The sequence below is a fragment of the Zygosaccharomyces rouxii genome, assembly GCF_000026365.1.
Source record: "Zygosaccharomyces rouxii strain CBS732 chromosome E complete sequence".
In the NCBI taxonomy this organism is placed as follows: domain Eukaryota; kingdom Fungi; phylum Ascomycota; class Saccharomycetes; order Saccharomycetales; family Saccharomycetaceae; genus Zygosaccharomyces; species Zygosaccharomyces rouxii.
In genome coordinates, this window is record NC_012994.1 from 134,738 (window position 1) to 152,649 (window position 17,912).

The window sequence follows — 17,912 nt, forward strand, 5'->3', positions numbered from 1 at the left end:
TAATAAATAAAGTTGAATAACTTTAATTACATATAAATCGAAAGTGATCAAGCAGAAGAAAAAAAAAGATGATCAGGAGCTCACTGGGTTCTTTCAAGAGGTTTTATTCAGCCAGTCCCAGTGCAATTGCATCCCAAAAATTGGCACAAGGTCGTTTACCATCTATTCCAACACCTAGAAATATCAAGGCCCATTTAGATGATTATATCGTTGGTCAAGATAAGAGTAAGAAAGTGTTGAGTGTTGCTGTCTATAACCATTATTTGAGGAATCATGATAAGAGCAGGAAGAGTGAGCTGCAAAAGGCTCGTACTTTGATTTGGGAAGAGACCCAAAGACGTGAGAAAGAAAGGCAAGATAAATTAGGATATGAGAGTAGTGAATCTAAAGCGGGTCTTAAAAATTTACAACAGCAACTGTTGGCCCACCCTGATGATGATCTAGTGCTTAGCAAGAGTAATCTTATGATGATTGGTCCATCTGGCTCTGGTAAAACTTTAATGGCAACTACTTTGGCAAAAATGTTAGATGTACCTATCGCCATCACGGATTGCACCCAGTTGACCCAGGCAGGCTATATTGGTGATAGTGTTGAAGTATGTATAGAGAGGCTTTTGGTTAATGCTGATTTTGATGTTTCCAAAGCAGAACGTGGTATAATCGTATTAGATGAAGTTGATAAGTTAGCTAAACCAGCGGCAAATATTGGTACCAAGGATGTATCTGGGGAAGGTGTACAACAAGCACTTCTAAAAATCATCGAAGGTCATAATGTAGAGGTAACCGTTAAACGTCCAGTTAAACAAGGAACCGATAATAAAAACAATCAGACTGCCGCCAAAAAGGACGAAACCTTTGTGATAGATACGTCGAACATTTTGTTCATGATTATGGGGGCATTTGTTGGATTAGATAAACGTATTGTAAAGAGAGTCAAAGGAGATAGAGGCCTTGACGAATCAAAAGAGGAAAAGGATTCGAAGGAAGAAATTGAAAAACTAAGATTTAGCAATACCATCGAACAGATAGATTTAGGTAATGGTAAAAAGGAAACGGCATTAAATTTAGTTACACCGACTGACCTTATAAGCTTTGGATTAATTCCTGAATTAATTGGCAGAGTTCCCATAATAACTGCATTACAACCTTTAGAAAGAGATGACTTATACCATATTTTGAAAGAGCCTAAAAATGCTTTATTGGAACAGTACAGGTACATCTTTAAACAGTTTGGTGTTCAATTATGCATTACTGAAAAGGCACTTCAAAGAGTAGCTCAATTTGCCCTAAGAGAAGGCACGGGTGCAAGAGGTCTAAGAGGTATTATGGAAAGATTGTTATTAAATGTGAATTACGAATGCCCAGATTCTGGTATTTCATACGCATTAGTGACAGAGGAAACTGTGAACTCTTTACAAGAAAAAGACTATTCATTAAGCACAAACGTTGATGTGAAATATTACTCTAGAGGTGAGCGAGACCAATTTATCGAGGACACATATAAAGAGGATCCAAAATTGGGCAAAGAATTAGATAGCCAATTCGGTAGAATTTCCACCAGGGAAAAAGAAGGCAAGCTATAAATAATGAAAAATTAAATTAAAAAGCAAATAGAAATCGAGAAACCTGTCTCGATTGATTATATTATTGTCATAACTACTACTATTCTCTTCTCTAATTCCACTTTGATTAATTTCAGCTAATGAAACAATAAACATATACCACCGTGAAGTTTTTAAAGTGCCCAAACCGTTTCCTGATCATTCATTAGTCGAAAATTAAAAAGCATAAAATGAAATGAAATCACCTGGCCTTTTGTGCAACAAGATATAATACCTTCAACGATCCTGCAGTATCATCCACTTTACCCATGTGCTCTTTAATAAATCTTCTGAAAAGTGTTGTTGGATCAGTTCCTTTTGGAGGTGCTGTAGGATCTGGCAAGAATTTCCTAAACAAAAGGTCCCAAGTAATCTCAGAATAAATTTCGTAAAGGCATCCCATCTCTGTAGCACAGTCACCCGTTTTTAAACTTAAAACTGAATATCTTAAATTTGTAAATCCAACATCTTTAAAAGCCTGTGCCAAATGCTGAGTAGGGTGGATATGAACACCCTTTTCTATCGCAGCTAAGGATATAGCATCTAGAATTCTATCCCTTTCCTGCGTAGTTGGAAACTCTTGCATAGATTCATCGGTTGCTGAGGCAAAAGAATTCAAAATCCCAATATCAATCACGCTCGCTAAAGCGTAACCTCCTGGAAGTAAAACTCTATGCATTTCTCTTAGCAAATTTCTCCATTTGTTAAAAGCTAGACCCATCCAAACTCTGGGACAAAAAATTGCGGGTATTGAATCATCGGCGAATGGCAATCTCAATTGTAGACTCTCCTTACTATACAATAATGCGTTTCTAGAGTCAGAAATATCTTGGTTATTGGAAGTTGAAGATGAAGTAGTCTTTGGGGTATCCTGAGCTTCTTTCGGTAGAAGGAATTGTGTGGGTAAATCGATTCTTTTGTAGTTACTAAGGTATCGACTGAAGTAACTTTCTAACCAAGCATTTTCTACTGGATGGCCCTGACCATCTGTAGTTGGATGGTCTTTCTTTGTTGCTGAAGATGATGAAGAAGTAGCTGCAGAAGCCGCTGCTGCCGCTGCTGAAGAAGATCCGGCGGATGGTGTTGTAGGTGCTTGATGTTTTCTTTTGAAAAGACTTGACAATCCAGTTTTTTTCCCCAATTTACTTGCCACTTTCTTTCTTGAAGGTTCAGGGTATGCACTACTACTTGGTGATTCCCTATCAGCACTACTATCTAAACTATTCGTTGGTGTAACTTCATTGCCTGGAGTCTGACCAAAACCCTTTGTAATTGGAGACGACATTTCATCCATGTACAGACTACCAGATCTACGTCCCATACAGTCCAGCAAGTACCTACCTGCATTTTCATTAGTAACTTCAACCAATTCAGCTTCATCATTAACAATATTAACCATAGATGATGTAGATTTAGAATTGTCGGAGCCTAATACGGCCCTCGTATCACTTTCATCCATCATCCAAGGTGAAACGTCAATGGGATAATCTGCAATTTTCAGATTTGGTTCGTCATAAGCTAATTGCCAGCCTAATCTTGCTTCCTGATATGGCCTTAATAAAAGTATATCAATGTCATCAGTAGTTTCAATCATGCTTGGCTTAGAAGTCATCAGAGTAGCACCTGTTTGTGGAACGTAAATTGCAGTTGGCTGTGAGGCTTGATGTCTTGTATTTGCCTTTCTCTGCAATAAATGTTGAACTACATCTGCAGAGAAAAAAGTTGAATTGGATTGTGAAATACATCTTTGAGATTGCATGTACCACAACGAAATTACTGTTTCTATTTCCGAATAGTCCTTTGAAGCATCATAAGATGCATAATTTCTATCAATCGGCGCATCTTGCTGATAAAAAGGGAAACGTTGGTAAGCATACAGTCTTGATTTCAAGTAATGTCCAATATATGCACCAAAAGAATTTAGCCTTTTTTTCGAATATAGTTGAGCCTCTTTGGATTTTGAATCCATGTTAAACGAGAGGAAGATGTTCATCGGTTTGAAATTCTCATTGTAGGATGGCGTATAAAGAATTTGCTTAAGCTCGCCATCAATTGGTATATTAATAACGTTAAATGACTGGTGCTTTACGAGTACGCTGCTGCCCAGGCGTGGCAACATGTTCCAATCAACAACTCTTCTTCTATGAAGATTTGCTGCCACTTTCGAAGTATTCCCATGGATACTGAAAGCAGGTGTCAACCCAAAATCCTTATCCTCATTATCGTTATTATTATTATTAGTATTATTATCACTACTACTCTCGGTATTATCAAATGCATCACTATCAATTGTATCCATTGATTGAACCTGATTCAATTTCGAACTTTTCGTATCATTAAAATCCGTCGGATGCATGTTCCTCCGTCTGCTTGGTTTTGGAGATATCGTTGATGAACTAGAAACCGATTTATCTTTGTTGCTCATTAAATCTTGTAAATCGTCACCTTTCACAGATGCAATCTCTTCTTGTAATTTGGATATTTCACCTCTCATCTTATCTCTATGCGATCCTGTGCTTTCTCTACTCGTTCTACTGCCAATAGATCCAACGTCGCTATTACCAATAGATGTATTTTTAGCACTGCCACCACTACCATACACATTATCTCTGCTCGTTTTAAACCCATCAGATCCCATGATTCCTCTCTTCTTCAACACTCACGCCTTCTTTAAATCTTTACTCTTTCTTCAATAGAAATGGAGAGTTTGAAAGTCAAAAATCACTCTTGCATTAACATTCAGCTCCAGTCTCAATCTAACCGTTAAACAACAGAATCTGAATCCTCTTGTAAATGATTTCTTTCTGTTTAGATGACTGTTTATACACACTATTAATCCCTTTTTACTTCAACTTTTTTCAACTTCGCAAGGCGACTGAAAATTTATAGTGGTGATACGGAAATCAAAAAATGAATAGTATAAAAATTAAACTTTTGATAATGGGTCAGATAATTTTAATGGTATTAAAACCACCCGCCGCTGAGCCTTAAAAATTTGCAGAATTTTTATATACAATTGAAAAAAATTCCTCTAGCCTGGTTTATAAGTAATCCCATGTTGAAATGCAAGAATGGTGACAAAAATAATGTTGAAAAATGCAATGTTGAATATGCGGAGATTGAGCGGCAGCAGATATAATACTGCAGCTTAAATGCTTGATAGGAGGTTGAAAATCCTATTCTCTGGTGAAATGAAATCATTATCAACAATATTCACCAAGACGTAATCGTCAATTAGATGTTGCAAAAGTTTAACGCTTTGATCACAGCGGTGATTGATGAAATTTAACTTCCACTCCTCACAGATGTGATAAAATTCTTGTTTCCATGCCAAGAATGAAACTTTTTCCACGATTGTTGGCTGTAGTACTTCACGACCTGGGAAAATACCCCAAGTTACCGCATTAGCCCTTGTACCATCTTGATGGTTTGTAGTTAAATTACCATTGTGATCCACCGCAAAATAAGTGAGCATAACATCGTTTACCAGACAATCGTGTAATTTGGACAATTTTTCCTTAGGTAATAAGAATTCCAAATACATCTTCTGGTAAACGTAACCATCACGAGGACCCCAGCCATGTACAGGGTGACTAGATTTGACACCGTTCAACTGTGGTTGTGAATTAATGGTAATAATCAATTTTTGATTCAAAGTGACCAACTCAGGTAGAATATCATCAACTTCATGGTTTAACGAAGTGTCACTCCATGGTAGATATTTCAATTCACCACGCAAGTAGTTAATAACCAACTGAGCAATATCTTCCATGGAGTTTGGCGCAGACCATAATTCCAATGATTTTTTACCTGATTGACGGATTAAGGATGCACCACACAGATCTAAATCACCAAATGCAGGCGAAGATGAATCACCAAATCTACCGTTGGGAAATTCATCAACGGACCATTGAGAGGTTCTAGCGACATACGAATAAGGTCTTCTTTGCCAAAAGATAGGTCTGACTTCTTCGTTACGTCTTTGAGGATTTAATGATTTACGCCATGGCAGAATGGCTAAATGATTGTCCAATGGCTCATCATGGCTTGGCAATAATTCCATACGATCCAAAATCATCTGTGGCGCTTTTTCCAAGTTCATGGTGTAAATGTGTAGATGAGACACATATCCACTATCTAACAATTTTTGACAAAGTGAGACTATTAAATCTGTCCCCACTTCACGAACCAATTGATCGTCGTCCTTGATTGGATCTAGTCTATCAAAATATTCTTGTGGAATGTGAACGTCACACCAATTAGCTCTTCTCAAAAAAGCTGCATACGTAGTGATAGGCATAATTCCTGGAATCAATGGAACATCAACACCCTTGGCTCTAACACGTTGACACCATTTGATGAAGAGATCTGCATCGTAGAACATTTGGGTAATAATGAAATTGGCACCAGCATCAACTTTTTCCTTTAAGTGATCCAATAAAGTTTCATCATCACCTGCAGTCTCTGGGTGACCTTCTGGATATCCTGCCACACCGATATCAAAATAATCACCATATTTATCTCTGATGTATCTGACTAGATCTTTAGCATATTGAAATCCACCTTCGACCGGTTGCCAAGAATCCGAATTAACTGGTGGATCACCCCTAAGTGCCAAGATATTTTGACAACCTGATAGACGTGCGCTTTCAAGAGCATCATCGATCTGTGAAACCGGCATGTTCGTGCATGTGAGATGCATACAAGTCTCCAATCCGAGGACAGATTGTGATGTTTCCACTAAATCGGTCGTTAATTGCGAAAGGACACCACCACCAGCATTCCATGTAACATCAATAAACTGTGGTAAAGTTGATTGATACATTCTGTCCATTCTATCGTAAAGATTTTGGACACCTTGAGTCGTCTTAGGCACAAAGTACTCAAACGAAAAGGTTGGTTTGGTCGATTTAGACCTATGATTCTGTAGCTTTTCCGAAATCCTCATCTTGATTCTAGCGATACTTTAGCAACTATCTAGCAAAACTTGAAGGATATCCTAGCGAAAATCTTGGGGTCTAGTTCTTGCAATGATCGTAAAGTACTGACTGTCTTGAACAACTTCCAACTTTATGGCTTTCTTAAATATGTACCCTGTGAAATTTCATGTGATAATTCCGACGAGTCATGTCGGTGTTATAACGCCCTACGTTGAGTAAGATCACGTGAAATTGCATCGTTTAAAATATTAGCCGCCAATATAGAAAAGTATACGCTCTTGCCTCAAAAAAATGTAATCTTACCTCCTATTTGTGAGCGGAGGGCTTTATGCTTGACCTTACTTGATACTTCTAAGCGCTATGTAAATCCGGGGTAATACGAAATATTTAACGATATACACAATTTAGTTCAGTCTGAAGAAAAATCGATTCTTTTAATGGTATTTCATCTGCTTCTACCAGTTTTGATTTGGGGGTAATGAATCTTAGAGTATGGCTTGGGTGACTAGTTCTGTGGTCCCGTTCATCGACCCCAGGTTGACCGAGTAATGTAACCACACATTTAGATAATCCCGACATTACTACTGCAATTCTTGATATGGATTTATTCTCCCCTGTAATAGTAAAGAAATTTCGCTTCTCATGAGAGTCTTGTTCTTTTGCTTACGTGGCTCTAAATTGGCAGTGTGTTCATCCTTATACGAATCGTAACGCTTATCTTGTAGTCATCCTTAAATTCTAGGGGCTTGATTGTCGGTGTAAGCTGAAATAGTATTAACTTAGGCTGAAAGCAGGAATGATGGTATCCAATCGTTTAGTTTTGTAGTAGCTATGAGTCAACAAGTAAATTTACCAGATGTTTCTAAGTGATGTTGTTGAATCGTTATGACTGGATGCTAATAGAATTATGTTGGAAAAAAGCTAAACAAGACCAATTTTTGGGCCTGTTGGAGCTCCAGAAAGTTCTTCACAAGATAATTTCTCGAGAACACAAGTTTCTCACTGTATTTTCTACTTTTTTCACTGTACATATTGATTATTTCATATAATTTCTGTCGTCGCGACACACTGACACCGTTTACATGATATATGGCAAAAGGCTAGAAATATTTCTAATTGGAAATAGCATAAATAGGGTATTAAGTACTAGAGAGCTTATAGGTTTTCTGGTATTATCCTCAGAAATTATAGTGAATATTGGCATTGTTTACCAGTAAAGATTAGAGAAAGGGACAGAATAATAGACCTTTGAAGGCGCTCCTTTCGAAGTTGGAAATTAATATCACATTTCAAAATAAAGCCGTGAATGACTGCCGTTTAAAATCAATCTGATCTCGAATATGTTACCTTTTCTTTGTTTCACGTGTAATACGCTCTTTAACATGGTTATTGATTAAGTCCACTTTCACAAGAACATCAACTTGTAAAGATCTATCAAAATGGTATCTGATACTAGGAAGCGTGTTGCTGAAAGATGGAGTCGGGTTGATTATCGCTCTGGTGCAATTGAACCTGCTGTTAAGAAACCCAAATCAGAAGTTATCGACCTTACGGGTTCTGATTCTGATAATAGTGATAATGGTGATCAAGAAGAACAAGGACCGCCTGTTAAACCTAATTACCCTTTTAAATTAGTAAAGTCTCAAATATTCGACAAGAATCTGAAAAACTCTCATCACCTCATCGATCTAAGAGACGTTCTCCACGATCCATCGCTGCGTAAGTCGTTTTTATTCAGTTTTCAATACGAGTTAGACTTCCTACTGGAACAATTTCATCCTAATGTACAAAAGATTGTGCTAGTGGCTCAAGAAGGTACTGTTTTACCGCCAACAACACCTAAGGCGCTATCATGGGTGGGCAAAACTCATCTTTGTGAATTTCGCATGCCTCCATTCACTTGTCATCATTCTAAACTAATTATTAACGTCTATCAGGATGGATCCTTGCAGTTATTCATGCCATCAAACAATTTCACATATGCAGAGACGAATTACCCCCAGCAAGTTTGTTGGGTGAGCCCTCGACTGTCCGCGTGCGCTAGTCCAGCAAGCAGTTCATTCCAATCGGATCTTTTGAACTATTTGAAGTCCTACGATTTGAGGGAAATCAATCGATACATTATACCTGAGGTAGAAAAATTTAATTTCGAACCTCTGGAAGGTACAGAATTTGTCTATTCAACACCTTCGAAAGACTACCTTTCTGGCTTCCAGTTACTGGCTCAGAAATTGCGATATAAAAAGGAAAACGGTGATACCAGCATTAAGCATCACCTTAGTCACTATTTGTGTCAAAGCTCCAGTGTAGGCAATTCACTGTCTAGGAAAGAACCATGCAATCTGCTCACGCACATGATTATCCCCGTGTTGGAAGGTATAATTCCCAAGGACTCTAAGAAATTACCATCAACTTCTCAACTGCTAGAGGATTATCGTTCCCATCACATTGTTCCCTATTTGCTATACCCTACAGTGCAAGAGATTGTAGATTCGCCAGTCGGCTGGTTATGCAGTGGTTGGTTTAATTTCAATTATAACAAAGACATGGCACATTACAACATGTTAAGAGATGAATTTAACATTTTTCACAAGCAAAAAAAGTCTCAATTATCCCCTCAACGTAGGGCTACTCCATCACATTCTAAATTTTATATGAAAAGCACTACCAGGAACCCAAATGAAAAACCATTCCGTGAATTGGACTGGTGTCTGTTTACATCTGCAAACTTAAGTTTTAGCGCTTGGGGTAAGACTTCAGCTAAACCAAGAAATTACGAAGTAGGCATTCTACTAAAATCGCCTGATCTGCGTTGTCAAAGTTTCGTAGACCTCATTTACAACACAAAGCTACAGAACGATTCAGAGAACACCAATGGAACCACCGTCGCAGTACCATGGACACCAGATCTAGAGCCATACGAGAAAATTGACGAAACATTTTGCATATCAAAGGATTATTCCCAATTGTCGAGTTCCTGAGGTAGTAATACTAGTGGTCTGCGGCACGTGACTTAGACATTGCCGATCCGAAGAAGCTCCGAATGATTTCACCCGATGACCTATACGGCTTTCGGGCTATCAGTATATAAAAGGATGCCTTGTAAGGAAAGCATAGGATGTAATGGTCTATTTCATTCATTATATCAAGATATAATCATCATCAAAATCCCATTAGAACATGGCACCATCTTTCAACGAGACCTTTGCAGTCTCAGACAATGTTGCCGTTATCGTTCCTGAGACCGGCGTCCAAGTAACCTATCGTGAATTATCTCATCAAGTTGGACATTTCCAAAATGTTTTTAATGACCCAGAATCACCACTTTATAATGTTATCGGTAGACAAAGTCCTGTAGCAATTTCTCTGCGCAATGGGCTGGAATTCATTGTATCCTTCTTGGGTACAACAATGGATGGAAAGGTAGGTGCACCTCTTAACTCAAACTACAGAGAACAAGAATTCAATTTTTATCTGGAAGATTTGAAGGCTAAAGCTGTTGTTGTTCCAAAGGGTACGGTAAAGGAAACTCCAACTGCTGAAATTGTCAAGAGTGCTAAAAAATTCGAATGTTTTATCGTAGAGGTATTTTTCGATGTAAAAAGATTTAGACTTGAATATGACGTCTATTCTGCAAAGGACGGTTACTCTAAAGTGCAATACAGCTCTTTGAACAATGCTGTATTCTTCAATTTGGATGACAAAAAGTTCCCAGGATTTGCTAGATCTAATGACGTTGCCCTTGTGTTACACACCAGTGGTACGACTTCAAGACCAAAGACTGTTCCATTGTTGCATTTAAACATTGTGAGAAGTACGGAAAATATTTCCAATACCTATAAATTAACCCCTCAGGACCGTTCCTATGTGATCATGCCTCTATTCCATGTACATGGATTAATTGGTGCACTTTTGTCCACTTTTAGAACGCAAGGTTCTGTCGTGGTGCCAGAAAAATTTGGTGCCAAGAGATTCTGGGACGATTTTGTTAAGTACGGTTGCAACTGGTTCAGTTGTGTACCAACAATTAGTATGATCATGTTGTCAATGCCAAGACCAACGCCATTCCCTAACATCAGATTCATCAGATCTTGCTCTTCAGCACTAGCACCAACTACTTTCCAAAAATTGGAACAAGCATTCCAAGCACCTGTATTGGAAGCATATGCAATGACCGAAGCTGCTCATCAAATGACTTCTAATAACTTGCCTCCTGGAAAGAGAAAGCCAGGTACTGTGGGACAACCACAAGGTGTAGAAATTGTCATCCTTGATGAGAAGGATAACAAATTGCCCCAAGGCAAAATTGGTGAAGTTTCTATTAGAGGTGAGAATGTGACTCCAGGTTACGCTAACAACGCTAAGGCTAATCTGGAAAACTTCACTCGTAGAGAAAACTACTTCCGTACTGGTGATCAAGGATTTTTCGATCAAGAGGGATTCCTTGTTCTTACTGGTCGTATCAAGGAATTGATTAACAGAGGTGGTGAAAAGATCTCGCCTATCGAACTAGATGGTGCTATGTTATCACATCCAGCAGTTAAAGAAGCTGTTTCTTATGGTGTGCCTGATGAAAAATATGGCCAAGCGGTTCACGCTGCTGTGGTTTTGGAATCGGGTAAAACATTGACTCCACAAGATTTGGCTGACCACATGAAGCAAAGAGTCTCTGCGTATAAAGTTCCAGTTGAATTTAACTTTGCTGACAAGCTACCTAAAACTGCTACAGGTAAGATTCAAAGACGTATCATTGCCGAAGCTTTCTCTAAGAAGCAGAGTAAATTGTAGAACAGCGTACTGTGTTAACTCACTATATAGGACTAACATCATTAAGAACTTTGATCGCTTCGCTGAACTTTGATTTTATATCGTGGAGTGACTCCCGTCTCAGATCTTCAAATCAGATCAATACCCGGCTTGTACAGCGTCCCGCTTCTAGTCATAATCGTTACATTCAATACATAAGCTGTTTGAATTTAAATATTCATCTTCTTAAAGGTTGAATGAGTCAGTTCAACGCCAACAAACGTGGCAGCATTCGCTGGGAAACTTCTCAAAAGTGCAGGCCCTAAACCGGGGAAGAACCCTTTCAATCCTCCTCTAGTCACATAAATTTGTTTAACGGCGTTTTTAAAACTACTTCTCTCTTCACCTGCCTGCAATTTTGTCTTTACGGTATCGATAGGGAAAACACCCGTCCACATGGCAACACCTGCCATACCGCCCGCAATACTGGTCTTTGTAACACTAAACTCTTCTTCACCAGGTTTGGCAAGTGCTTTCTTCGTAACTTCATATGCAGCAAAATATAATGCGCTACCAGGCCCATCTCTTGCTAAAGTCGCTAAGGATCCTCTAAATAGTGATTGTACACCTCCGTCTTGAACGAGTTTCTTAGCCGCCGACCCAAAGGTATACCCCTCAGTGGTTTGCAAAACAACCTTAACACGTTCAGTGGGCGCCATCACTAGCGTAGTGGGGATAGCAGAAATAAACCCGGCGGTAGCCAATTGGGAAGTAGTCAGCGGCTGTTGAGACAAGGGCTGGTCGTATGCTACGATTTTCTTACCCATGTCATAACCCCAAAATGAGACCGCAAATATCGGGGTTACGCCTAGTAGTGGTGGAATAACACCTCTATAAAACCCACGTACAGAAGCAACTAGCGACCCACGCGATTCTTGTAGAATTTCTTTAACAGCATGGGACATTGAAGATGCCTGTCCACTTTGACAGCGCACTTTCAGTAAATCAAATGGGTGGCCTGTTAGGACGGCAAATACACCACCAACAGCGCCGGCGGTTAACGATTTGGCATTCTGCATAAGCGCCGAGGCTGCAGGGATTTCTTTACGCGTCTCTTCACGCGTCTCTTCCTGCACCACTGGTGATTCCGGTTCGGACATACTCGATTTGGCCTAGTACTACTATGTTTTATTACGTCAGTGGGGGAGGTAGAAATGGTTCTTAGTCGCTGCCGGTCAATGTGAACACATATACATACATATATATATATACATATGTATAATCGGTGCGTCCCCTTCTATGCGGGGAATGTTTAAGAACATCGACCTAATGGACCGGCTTTAGTGAATCCCCGTAGCATGACCTTGAGACTCCGTAACCCTCCGGATAAATAAAAAACTAAAGTGGGGTAGCAGAGGGACGTGCGGCTGTATGTAAATGTACGGGTTGATGAAAGTCCGACCCTTCAGTGTGCATCATGCGATATACGCGTGCTTTATAACTCATTATCGCCTGTTACTATATAGCGGGATATCAGATTATGATTACCAGTATCATTAGTATTATGATGTGGCATGATCAAGCCAATTGCTTGGTTTGCGTAATTGGTTTACCGTGTAGTACTTGGTTGTACAAGAGTAAGAATGCCAAGTGAAATCTTCATTTGGATTACAATCACACTTTAACGATAATCTAGTTTCATCGTCAACTGGGCACTGATGGAATGGGACGTGGAAATAACCAAAGTCACCAAAATGATGAATTTCATCTCTGTCCAAAAATAAAGAAGCTGCAATGGAATGGACTGGAGCATCACCCCAACGTTCGTAGAAGAAACCACCCCATTGATCTAGGAAATCAAAATAATCTCTGTAGGCATCGCTTCTCCATAGGTCAAGAGATGCAATCTCGAAATTTGACCAAAAATGGCATAAATTGTACGAGCTGCCGCCATCATCACTGATAAAGTCCAGCATACAATTCTTGTTAACATGTTCTGGATGTTTTTCTAGAAAACTCAAAGTAGCATCCCAAAGTGTTTCAATAGTTGCAGAGTATTCTTTGATAGAGATGGTAAACCCATACTTCTTATTGTTTTCTCTCATGAATTTGAAAACGTCATAGTTAACATCACAGTGTAATTTGACATCAGGCTCCACTCTCCAATACCATTCGTAATCATTAAATATTGGATGTCTGTAGAATAGTCCTGATTCGTATCTGCACATGAATCGATAAGAAATACTGTTACCGTAGATGATTCCCTCCTTGCCCATTCGGTCACGAGTTCCAGCAGCCCTGTTTTGATCAATCCATGGTGGGAAATCCCAATCCTTTTTTTCGATGAAACCATATTTCGTTTCCCCGGTAACCAATGCACTCGTCACGTTGATGAATTCCTCTGTGAATGGTTCATCGTTAAGGAAAACCCAATCGTACCCATATTTATGGTTAAACCTATCTTCCACGCTTTTAATGGATGGTATCAAGCCGTAAAGATCGCTATTTCTCACCAACGTAACAAAAGTCGCCTTTTCCAAACCTGAACGATCCAAAGCACCATTATTACTCGAAACTAACTCTCTATAAATGTTACCATCTTTTTCCACTTGACGTGTTGCAGCACTACTACCGTAAAACCCGTTACCGTTGCGCTGAGCTCCCTTGTAAAGTACATAGATTGTGATTAGGGCAATGGCTGCATACCCTAGTAGCCTGTTCAATCTTCTGCGATCACCAGCCGGTTTCATTTTCGCTTCGAGATCTTCGGGGATATATGAAGTGTTTGATATCGATGGTCTGTTTTTCTAAACCTTTATATATAACGGTCTCCAGATGTTTTCGCGACGCCTAAGATGGAACAAATTTTTTTTTTTGAACTATAGTGAAAGACTAATAGTATAGCAAAAAGTGTAAAATATAGAAGATATTATATGAGTTTAGCGGCTTCTGAGAGGCCTAAGAGGTCTATTTCTTCAACTATCAAGGAGTTCATATGGGGTAAGCCTTCCAGGAACCAGTTTACCGCGTTTCCAGAGCGTTCAGAACAAGAGAAACCATCACAAAATGATGTGCCCAAGAATGTTGAACCTATAGGTCTATCTGAGCCTAGAGAGGGTTTTCCAGAATTTGTTATTGTTTATGAAGGTAATTCACAGGTGAGACCGCCTGTTTTACCTATTTTGCCTGTGCAGAGACTGCGATTGTTAAGACAGAAACAAGAGTGGAGAAAAAGGCATGATTTGAATTTGTTGTACCTATCACCATCCAATGTAGCTTCCTCTTCTCCTTCGAAATTGAATATATCGAATCTTTCATACAAATCTTCGTCGACACCATCACCGACAAAGATGAACCATGTAGTGGCACCACCTTTAAAGAGGAAAAAGACTTCGAATAATGGTGGTAAAGGGACCAAATGGAGTGCGGAATTTGAATACGATTTAGCTGAATATGATACTGTTGAGAGACCAGGTACACCTCCAGTTCAGAATGAATTACCGTTCGATCAGGTTTCGGCTCATAAGACCGTTGTGGGTCCGTTGAAAACCTCGTTATTGGATCAAGATGTGAATTCAAACCAGTTGTCTAGTATACAGAGAAAAGTTCTATTGAATGGACCGCAATCCATACTACCGAGAAGGGATAGCGATAAAAAAGAAAATGTGGAAAAACCGGTTAAGATGGGTGAAAAGGTTATATTACCATCAGTGGGGTTTGATTTCATCAAAAGTAGTGATACGCCATCAAAGGTGAAAACCCAACAGAGAGATGAAGAAGATGAGGAAGAGGAACCAAAAAGAAAAAGAAAATTAACCGAGCCTGCTCAACCATCTTTCAAATTTGGTACTGGCCCAGCAGAAAAGAAAGACGAGAAAAAGCAATTGACTGGATTTGGTGCCAAAAAGGATGAGCAATCCAAACCATCGTTTAGCTTTGGCGAAAAGAAAGATGAGCAGCCCAAACCTGCATTTAGTTTTGGTGCCAAAAAGGATGAACAACCCAAACCTGCATTTAGTTTTGGTGCCAAAAAGGACGAACCGCCCAAACCTGCATTTAGTTTTGGTGCCAAAAAGGATGAACAACCCAAACCTGCATTTAGTTTTGGTGCCAAAAAGGACGAACCGCCCAAACCTGCATTTAGTTTTGGCGAGAAAAAAGATGAACCGGCTAAACCTTCTTTCAGCTTTGGTACCAAGAAAGATGAACTGGCTAAACCATCCCTCAGCTTTGGCGACAAAAAAGATGAACCAGCTAAACCGTCATTTAGTTTTGGCGCCAAGAAAGATGAATCGGCTAAACCTTCTTTCAGCTTTGGTGCCAAGAAAGATGAAAATGAGACTTCTAAGCCTACGCTTAACTTCGGGGCCAAAAAGGATGATAACGAACCGGCAAAACCATCTTTTAGCTTTGGCGCCAAAAAAGATGATAACGAACCCACTAAACCTTCCTTTAGTTTTGGTGCCAAAGATGATGAAAAATCTAAGCCAACCGCTAGCTTTGGTGCTGGCGTTACTACTGCCCCATCTTTCGATTTGGGTTCTAAGAAGGATGAACCTGCTGAAAAACCTAAACCTGCATTCAGTTTCGGTACAAGGCCTAACGAAAAACCTTCATTTGCATTTGGTGCAAAGGATGATGATCCCGCTAAAAAGAAACCTGCTTTCAGTTTTGGAGCTAAACAAGATGAATCTAAGCAAGATGATAAGGCTGATTCTAAACCTCCATTCTCTTTTGGTGCAGGTGCCGATGGTCCTTCAAAACCTACGTTTTCTTTTGGTGCCAAGAAAGAGGGCACAGTTTTTGATAAACCAACACCACCTTTGGCGCAGGATGCATCTAAGCAAGATGGTAAATCTAGTGGCTTTTCTTTCAATAGATTAAGCCAAGGTGCTCAACCACCTTCTTTGGGAGCATCTGCACCAGTTGCGGCTCCTTCAGCTCCTACTTTCAGTTTTGGTAGTGGGGCTAATGATAAACCACCTGCATCCAATGGTCCTAGTGTATTTGCCCCTACCCCGCAAGCGGCAGAGAAACCATTTCCATTTTCGAGACCAAATTCCAATCCATCCTGGCCTAGTCAACCAGGTTCTGCAGCAAGTGCACCAGGTGATAACCCACCATCAATGAATTTTAAGTTCGGTTCAGGCTCAGGTTCTTCGATGCCTGCTGCTGCTCCACCACCGGCATCGACTAATCCTCTGGTTAGCAATCCATTTGTCAACAAACCTAGTGGATTTGCATTCGGAAGCAACAGTGCGGCCCCATTTGGTGCCTCTCAAGCTCCTAGTCCATCACCAGGTGCCCCTGCCCCAGCGTTCGGCAACGCTGCCAGTGTATCACCAGCATTTGGCAAGTCTGCTAGCCCACCAGTAATGCCAAATTTTGATCCTACAAAAAGAGCTTTTACACCCTCTAATTCTATAAATTTGAATTTTGGTGGCAATGCTGCGTCTACAGATCCAAGCAGGATTTTTTCAGGAGGCTCTACAAATTCACAACCGATGCCAGGGACAGCTTCTACTCCTCAGCAGGTATTCGGTGGCTCACAACCACCTGCACCAATATTTGGGAATGGGCCACAACCACCTGTTGGTGCCGCTGGATTTAATGGTGCCGCCCCAGGGATGCCATCGAATCCACCACAACCACCAATGTCGAATTTCCAATTACCACCTGGTAGAAGGCTAGCAAGAATGAGACAGTCGAGAAGAGCTTGATTTTTATTTTTTTCTTTTCCTTTCATTTATTGTTTGTGCTTTCCTCGAGTTGGAAAATTGATCGACACCGAGAAGCCTATCGCATTGTAAAATTGACAGAAAATTTCGACGACATGACGACTATTGATTAGATCAATTCAAAGAAGATAAAGCTAAGGTAGTTCCTGGTTCAAATCCAAATGGAAAAGTTTAAACCGTTAATAGATGAATGGGCAGCCAAAGTAAGTGCAAAGGTCCGTACAGAACCTACTAATGTGATTCACTTGCCTTCATTCCTACTGGGATGCTTTGTAACGGTAACGATCTTTAGTCTTATCCCGGTAATGAAACTATTTTTGGGTAGTTTACTATCAACCGTTGTTACACTACTCAAATATTTGGTTATTGGAGGTGGTATTATAGCTTGCATAATGGTTATTACAACCAGGGGTGGTGAAGACACAAGTAAGAGCAAGTCACTGCGACATGACAAACAAGAGTTACTACCAAAGAAGGAACAGATTCCTAAAGTTAAACCTACTGCGGTTCCACAGCCTCTTCCACAGGCTACGGTGTATCCTCCACATGATGGATCAGGTTTAGTTAAAGATGATTTTGAAGGCATTAGACATTGCGACATTTCAATCGCTAGTTCACAGCACCAAAATCGTAGGAAGGTTCCTACAGATGAACGCGCATATAACAGTTTTATCAATAGGGCTGCTATGAAGAACGTTGCTGGATGAAAATGTAGTAGGAGAGTAAGTAATTGTGCATACGGATGAAAACGCTTTAAAAATTATACACCTATTAAAACATTTAGTTTTAGTTTGTTTGATTGATCATAAAGACTGATCTTTATTTTTTTTATAATACTAATAGAAGATGGATTTGAGGGCCGGTTTTGTCTTTAATTTCTTAACCTC

The 17,912-nt window shown here is 39.8% G+C and overlaps 10 protein-coding genes across 10 annotated transcripts; 5 read left to right on the forward strand and 5 right to left on the reverse strand.

Moving 5' to 3' along the window:
* Positions 1-68: 68 nt before the first annotated feature.
* Positions 69-1,583, forward strand: MCX1 (Mcx1p; the record flags this gene model as incomplete). The annotated part of the gene is made up of 1 exon (XM_002498981.1): positions 69-1,583. One exon carries the CDS (start codon positions 69-71, stop codon positions 1,581-1,583), a length of 1,515 nt encoding a protein of 504 aa, XP_002499026.1.
* A 220-nt stretch (positions 1,584-1,803) lies between these two features.
* ZYRO0E01848g (uncharacterized protein) lies at positions 1,804-4,239 on the reverse strand (the record flags this gene model as incomplete). Its single annotated transcript, XM_002498982.1, has 1 exon — positions 1,804-4,239. The coding sequence occupies one exon, from the start codon at positions 4,237-4,239 to the stop codon at positions 1,804-1,806; it is 2,436 nt and encodes an 811-aa protein (XP_002499027.1).
* A 510-nt stretch (positions 4,240-4,749) lies between these two features.
* On the reverse strand, positions 4,750-6,549 carry MET13 (methylenetetrahydrofolate reductase (NAD(P)H) MET13; the record flags this gene model as incomplete). Its single annotated transcript, XM_002498983.1, has 1 exon — positions 4,750-6,549. The coding sequence occupies one exon, from the start codon at positions 6,547-6,549 to the stop codon at positions 4,750-4,752; it is 1,800 nt and encodes a 599-aa protein (XP_002499028.1).
* A 379-nt stretch (positions 6,550-6,928) lies between these two features.
* On the reverse strand, positions 6,929-7,120 carry ZYRO0E01892g (uncharacterized protein; the record flags this gene model as incomplete). The annotated part of the gene is made up of 1 exon (XM_002498984.1): positions 6,929-7,120. The coding sequence occupies one exon, from the start codon at positions 7,118-7,120 to the stop codon at positions 6,929-6,931; it is 192 nt and encodes a 63-aa protein (XP_002499029.1).
* An 860-nt stretch (positions 7,121-7,980) lies between these two features.
* Positions 7,981-9,522, forward strand: TDP1 (tyrosyl-DNA phosphodiesterase 1; the record flags this gene model as incomplete). Its single annotated transcript, XM_002498985.1, has 1 exon — positions 7,981-9,522. One exon carries the CDS (start codon positions 7,981-7,983, stop codon positions 9,520-9,522), a length of 1,542 nt encoding a protein of 513 aa, XP_002499030.1.
* A 199-nt stretch (positions 9,523-9,721) lies between these two features.
* PCS60 (Pcs60p) lies at positions 9,722-11,329 on the forward strand (the record flags this gene model as incomplete). Its single annotated transcript, XM_002498986.1, has 1 exon — positions 9,722-11,329. One exon carries the CDS (start codon positions 9,722-9,724, stop codon positions 11,327-11,329), a length of 1,608 nt encoding a protein of 535 aa, XP_002499031.1.
* Positions 11,330-11,517: 188 nt separating this feature from the next.
* CRC1 (carnitine:acyl carnitine antiporter) lies at positions 11,518-12,447 on the reverse strand (the record flags this gene model as incomplete). The annotated part of the gene is made up of 1 exon (XM_002498987.1): positions 11,518-12,447. One exon carries the CDS (start codon positions 12,445-12,447, stop codon positions 11,518-11,520), a length of 930 nt encoding a protein of 309 aa, XP_002499032.1.
* Positions 12,448-12,849: 402 nt separating this feature from the next.
* KTR1 (alpha-1,2-mannosyltransferase KTR1) lies at positions 12,850-14,037 on the reverse strand (the record flags this gene model as incomplete). Its single annotated transcript, XM_002498988.1, has 1 exon — positions 12,850-14,037. One exon carries the CDS (start codon positions 14,035-14,037, stop codon positions 12,850-12,852), a length of 1,188 nt encoding a protein of 395 aa, XP_002499033.1.
* Positions 14,038-14,220: 183 nt separating this feature from the next.
* NUP1 (FG-nucleoporin NUP1) lies at positions 14,221-17,007 on the forward strand (the record flags this gene model as incomplete). The annotated part of the gene is made up of 1 exon (XM_002498989.1): positions 14,221-17,007. The coding sequence occupies one exon, from the start codon at positions 14,221-14,223 to the stop codon at positions 17,005-17,007; it is 2,787 nt and encodes a 928-aa protein (XP_002499034.1).
* A 179-nt stretch (positions 17,008-17,186) lies between these two features.
* Positions 17,187-17,732, forward strand: ZYRO0E02024g (uncharacterized protein; the record flags this gene model as incomplete). Its single annotated transcript, XM_002498990.1, has 1 exon — positions 17,187-17,732. The coding sequence occupies one exon, from the start codon at positions 17,187-17,189 to the stop codon at positions 17,730-17,732; it is 546 nt and encodes a 181-aa protein (XP_002499035.1).
* Positions 17,733-17,912: the final 180 nt, after the last annotated feature.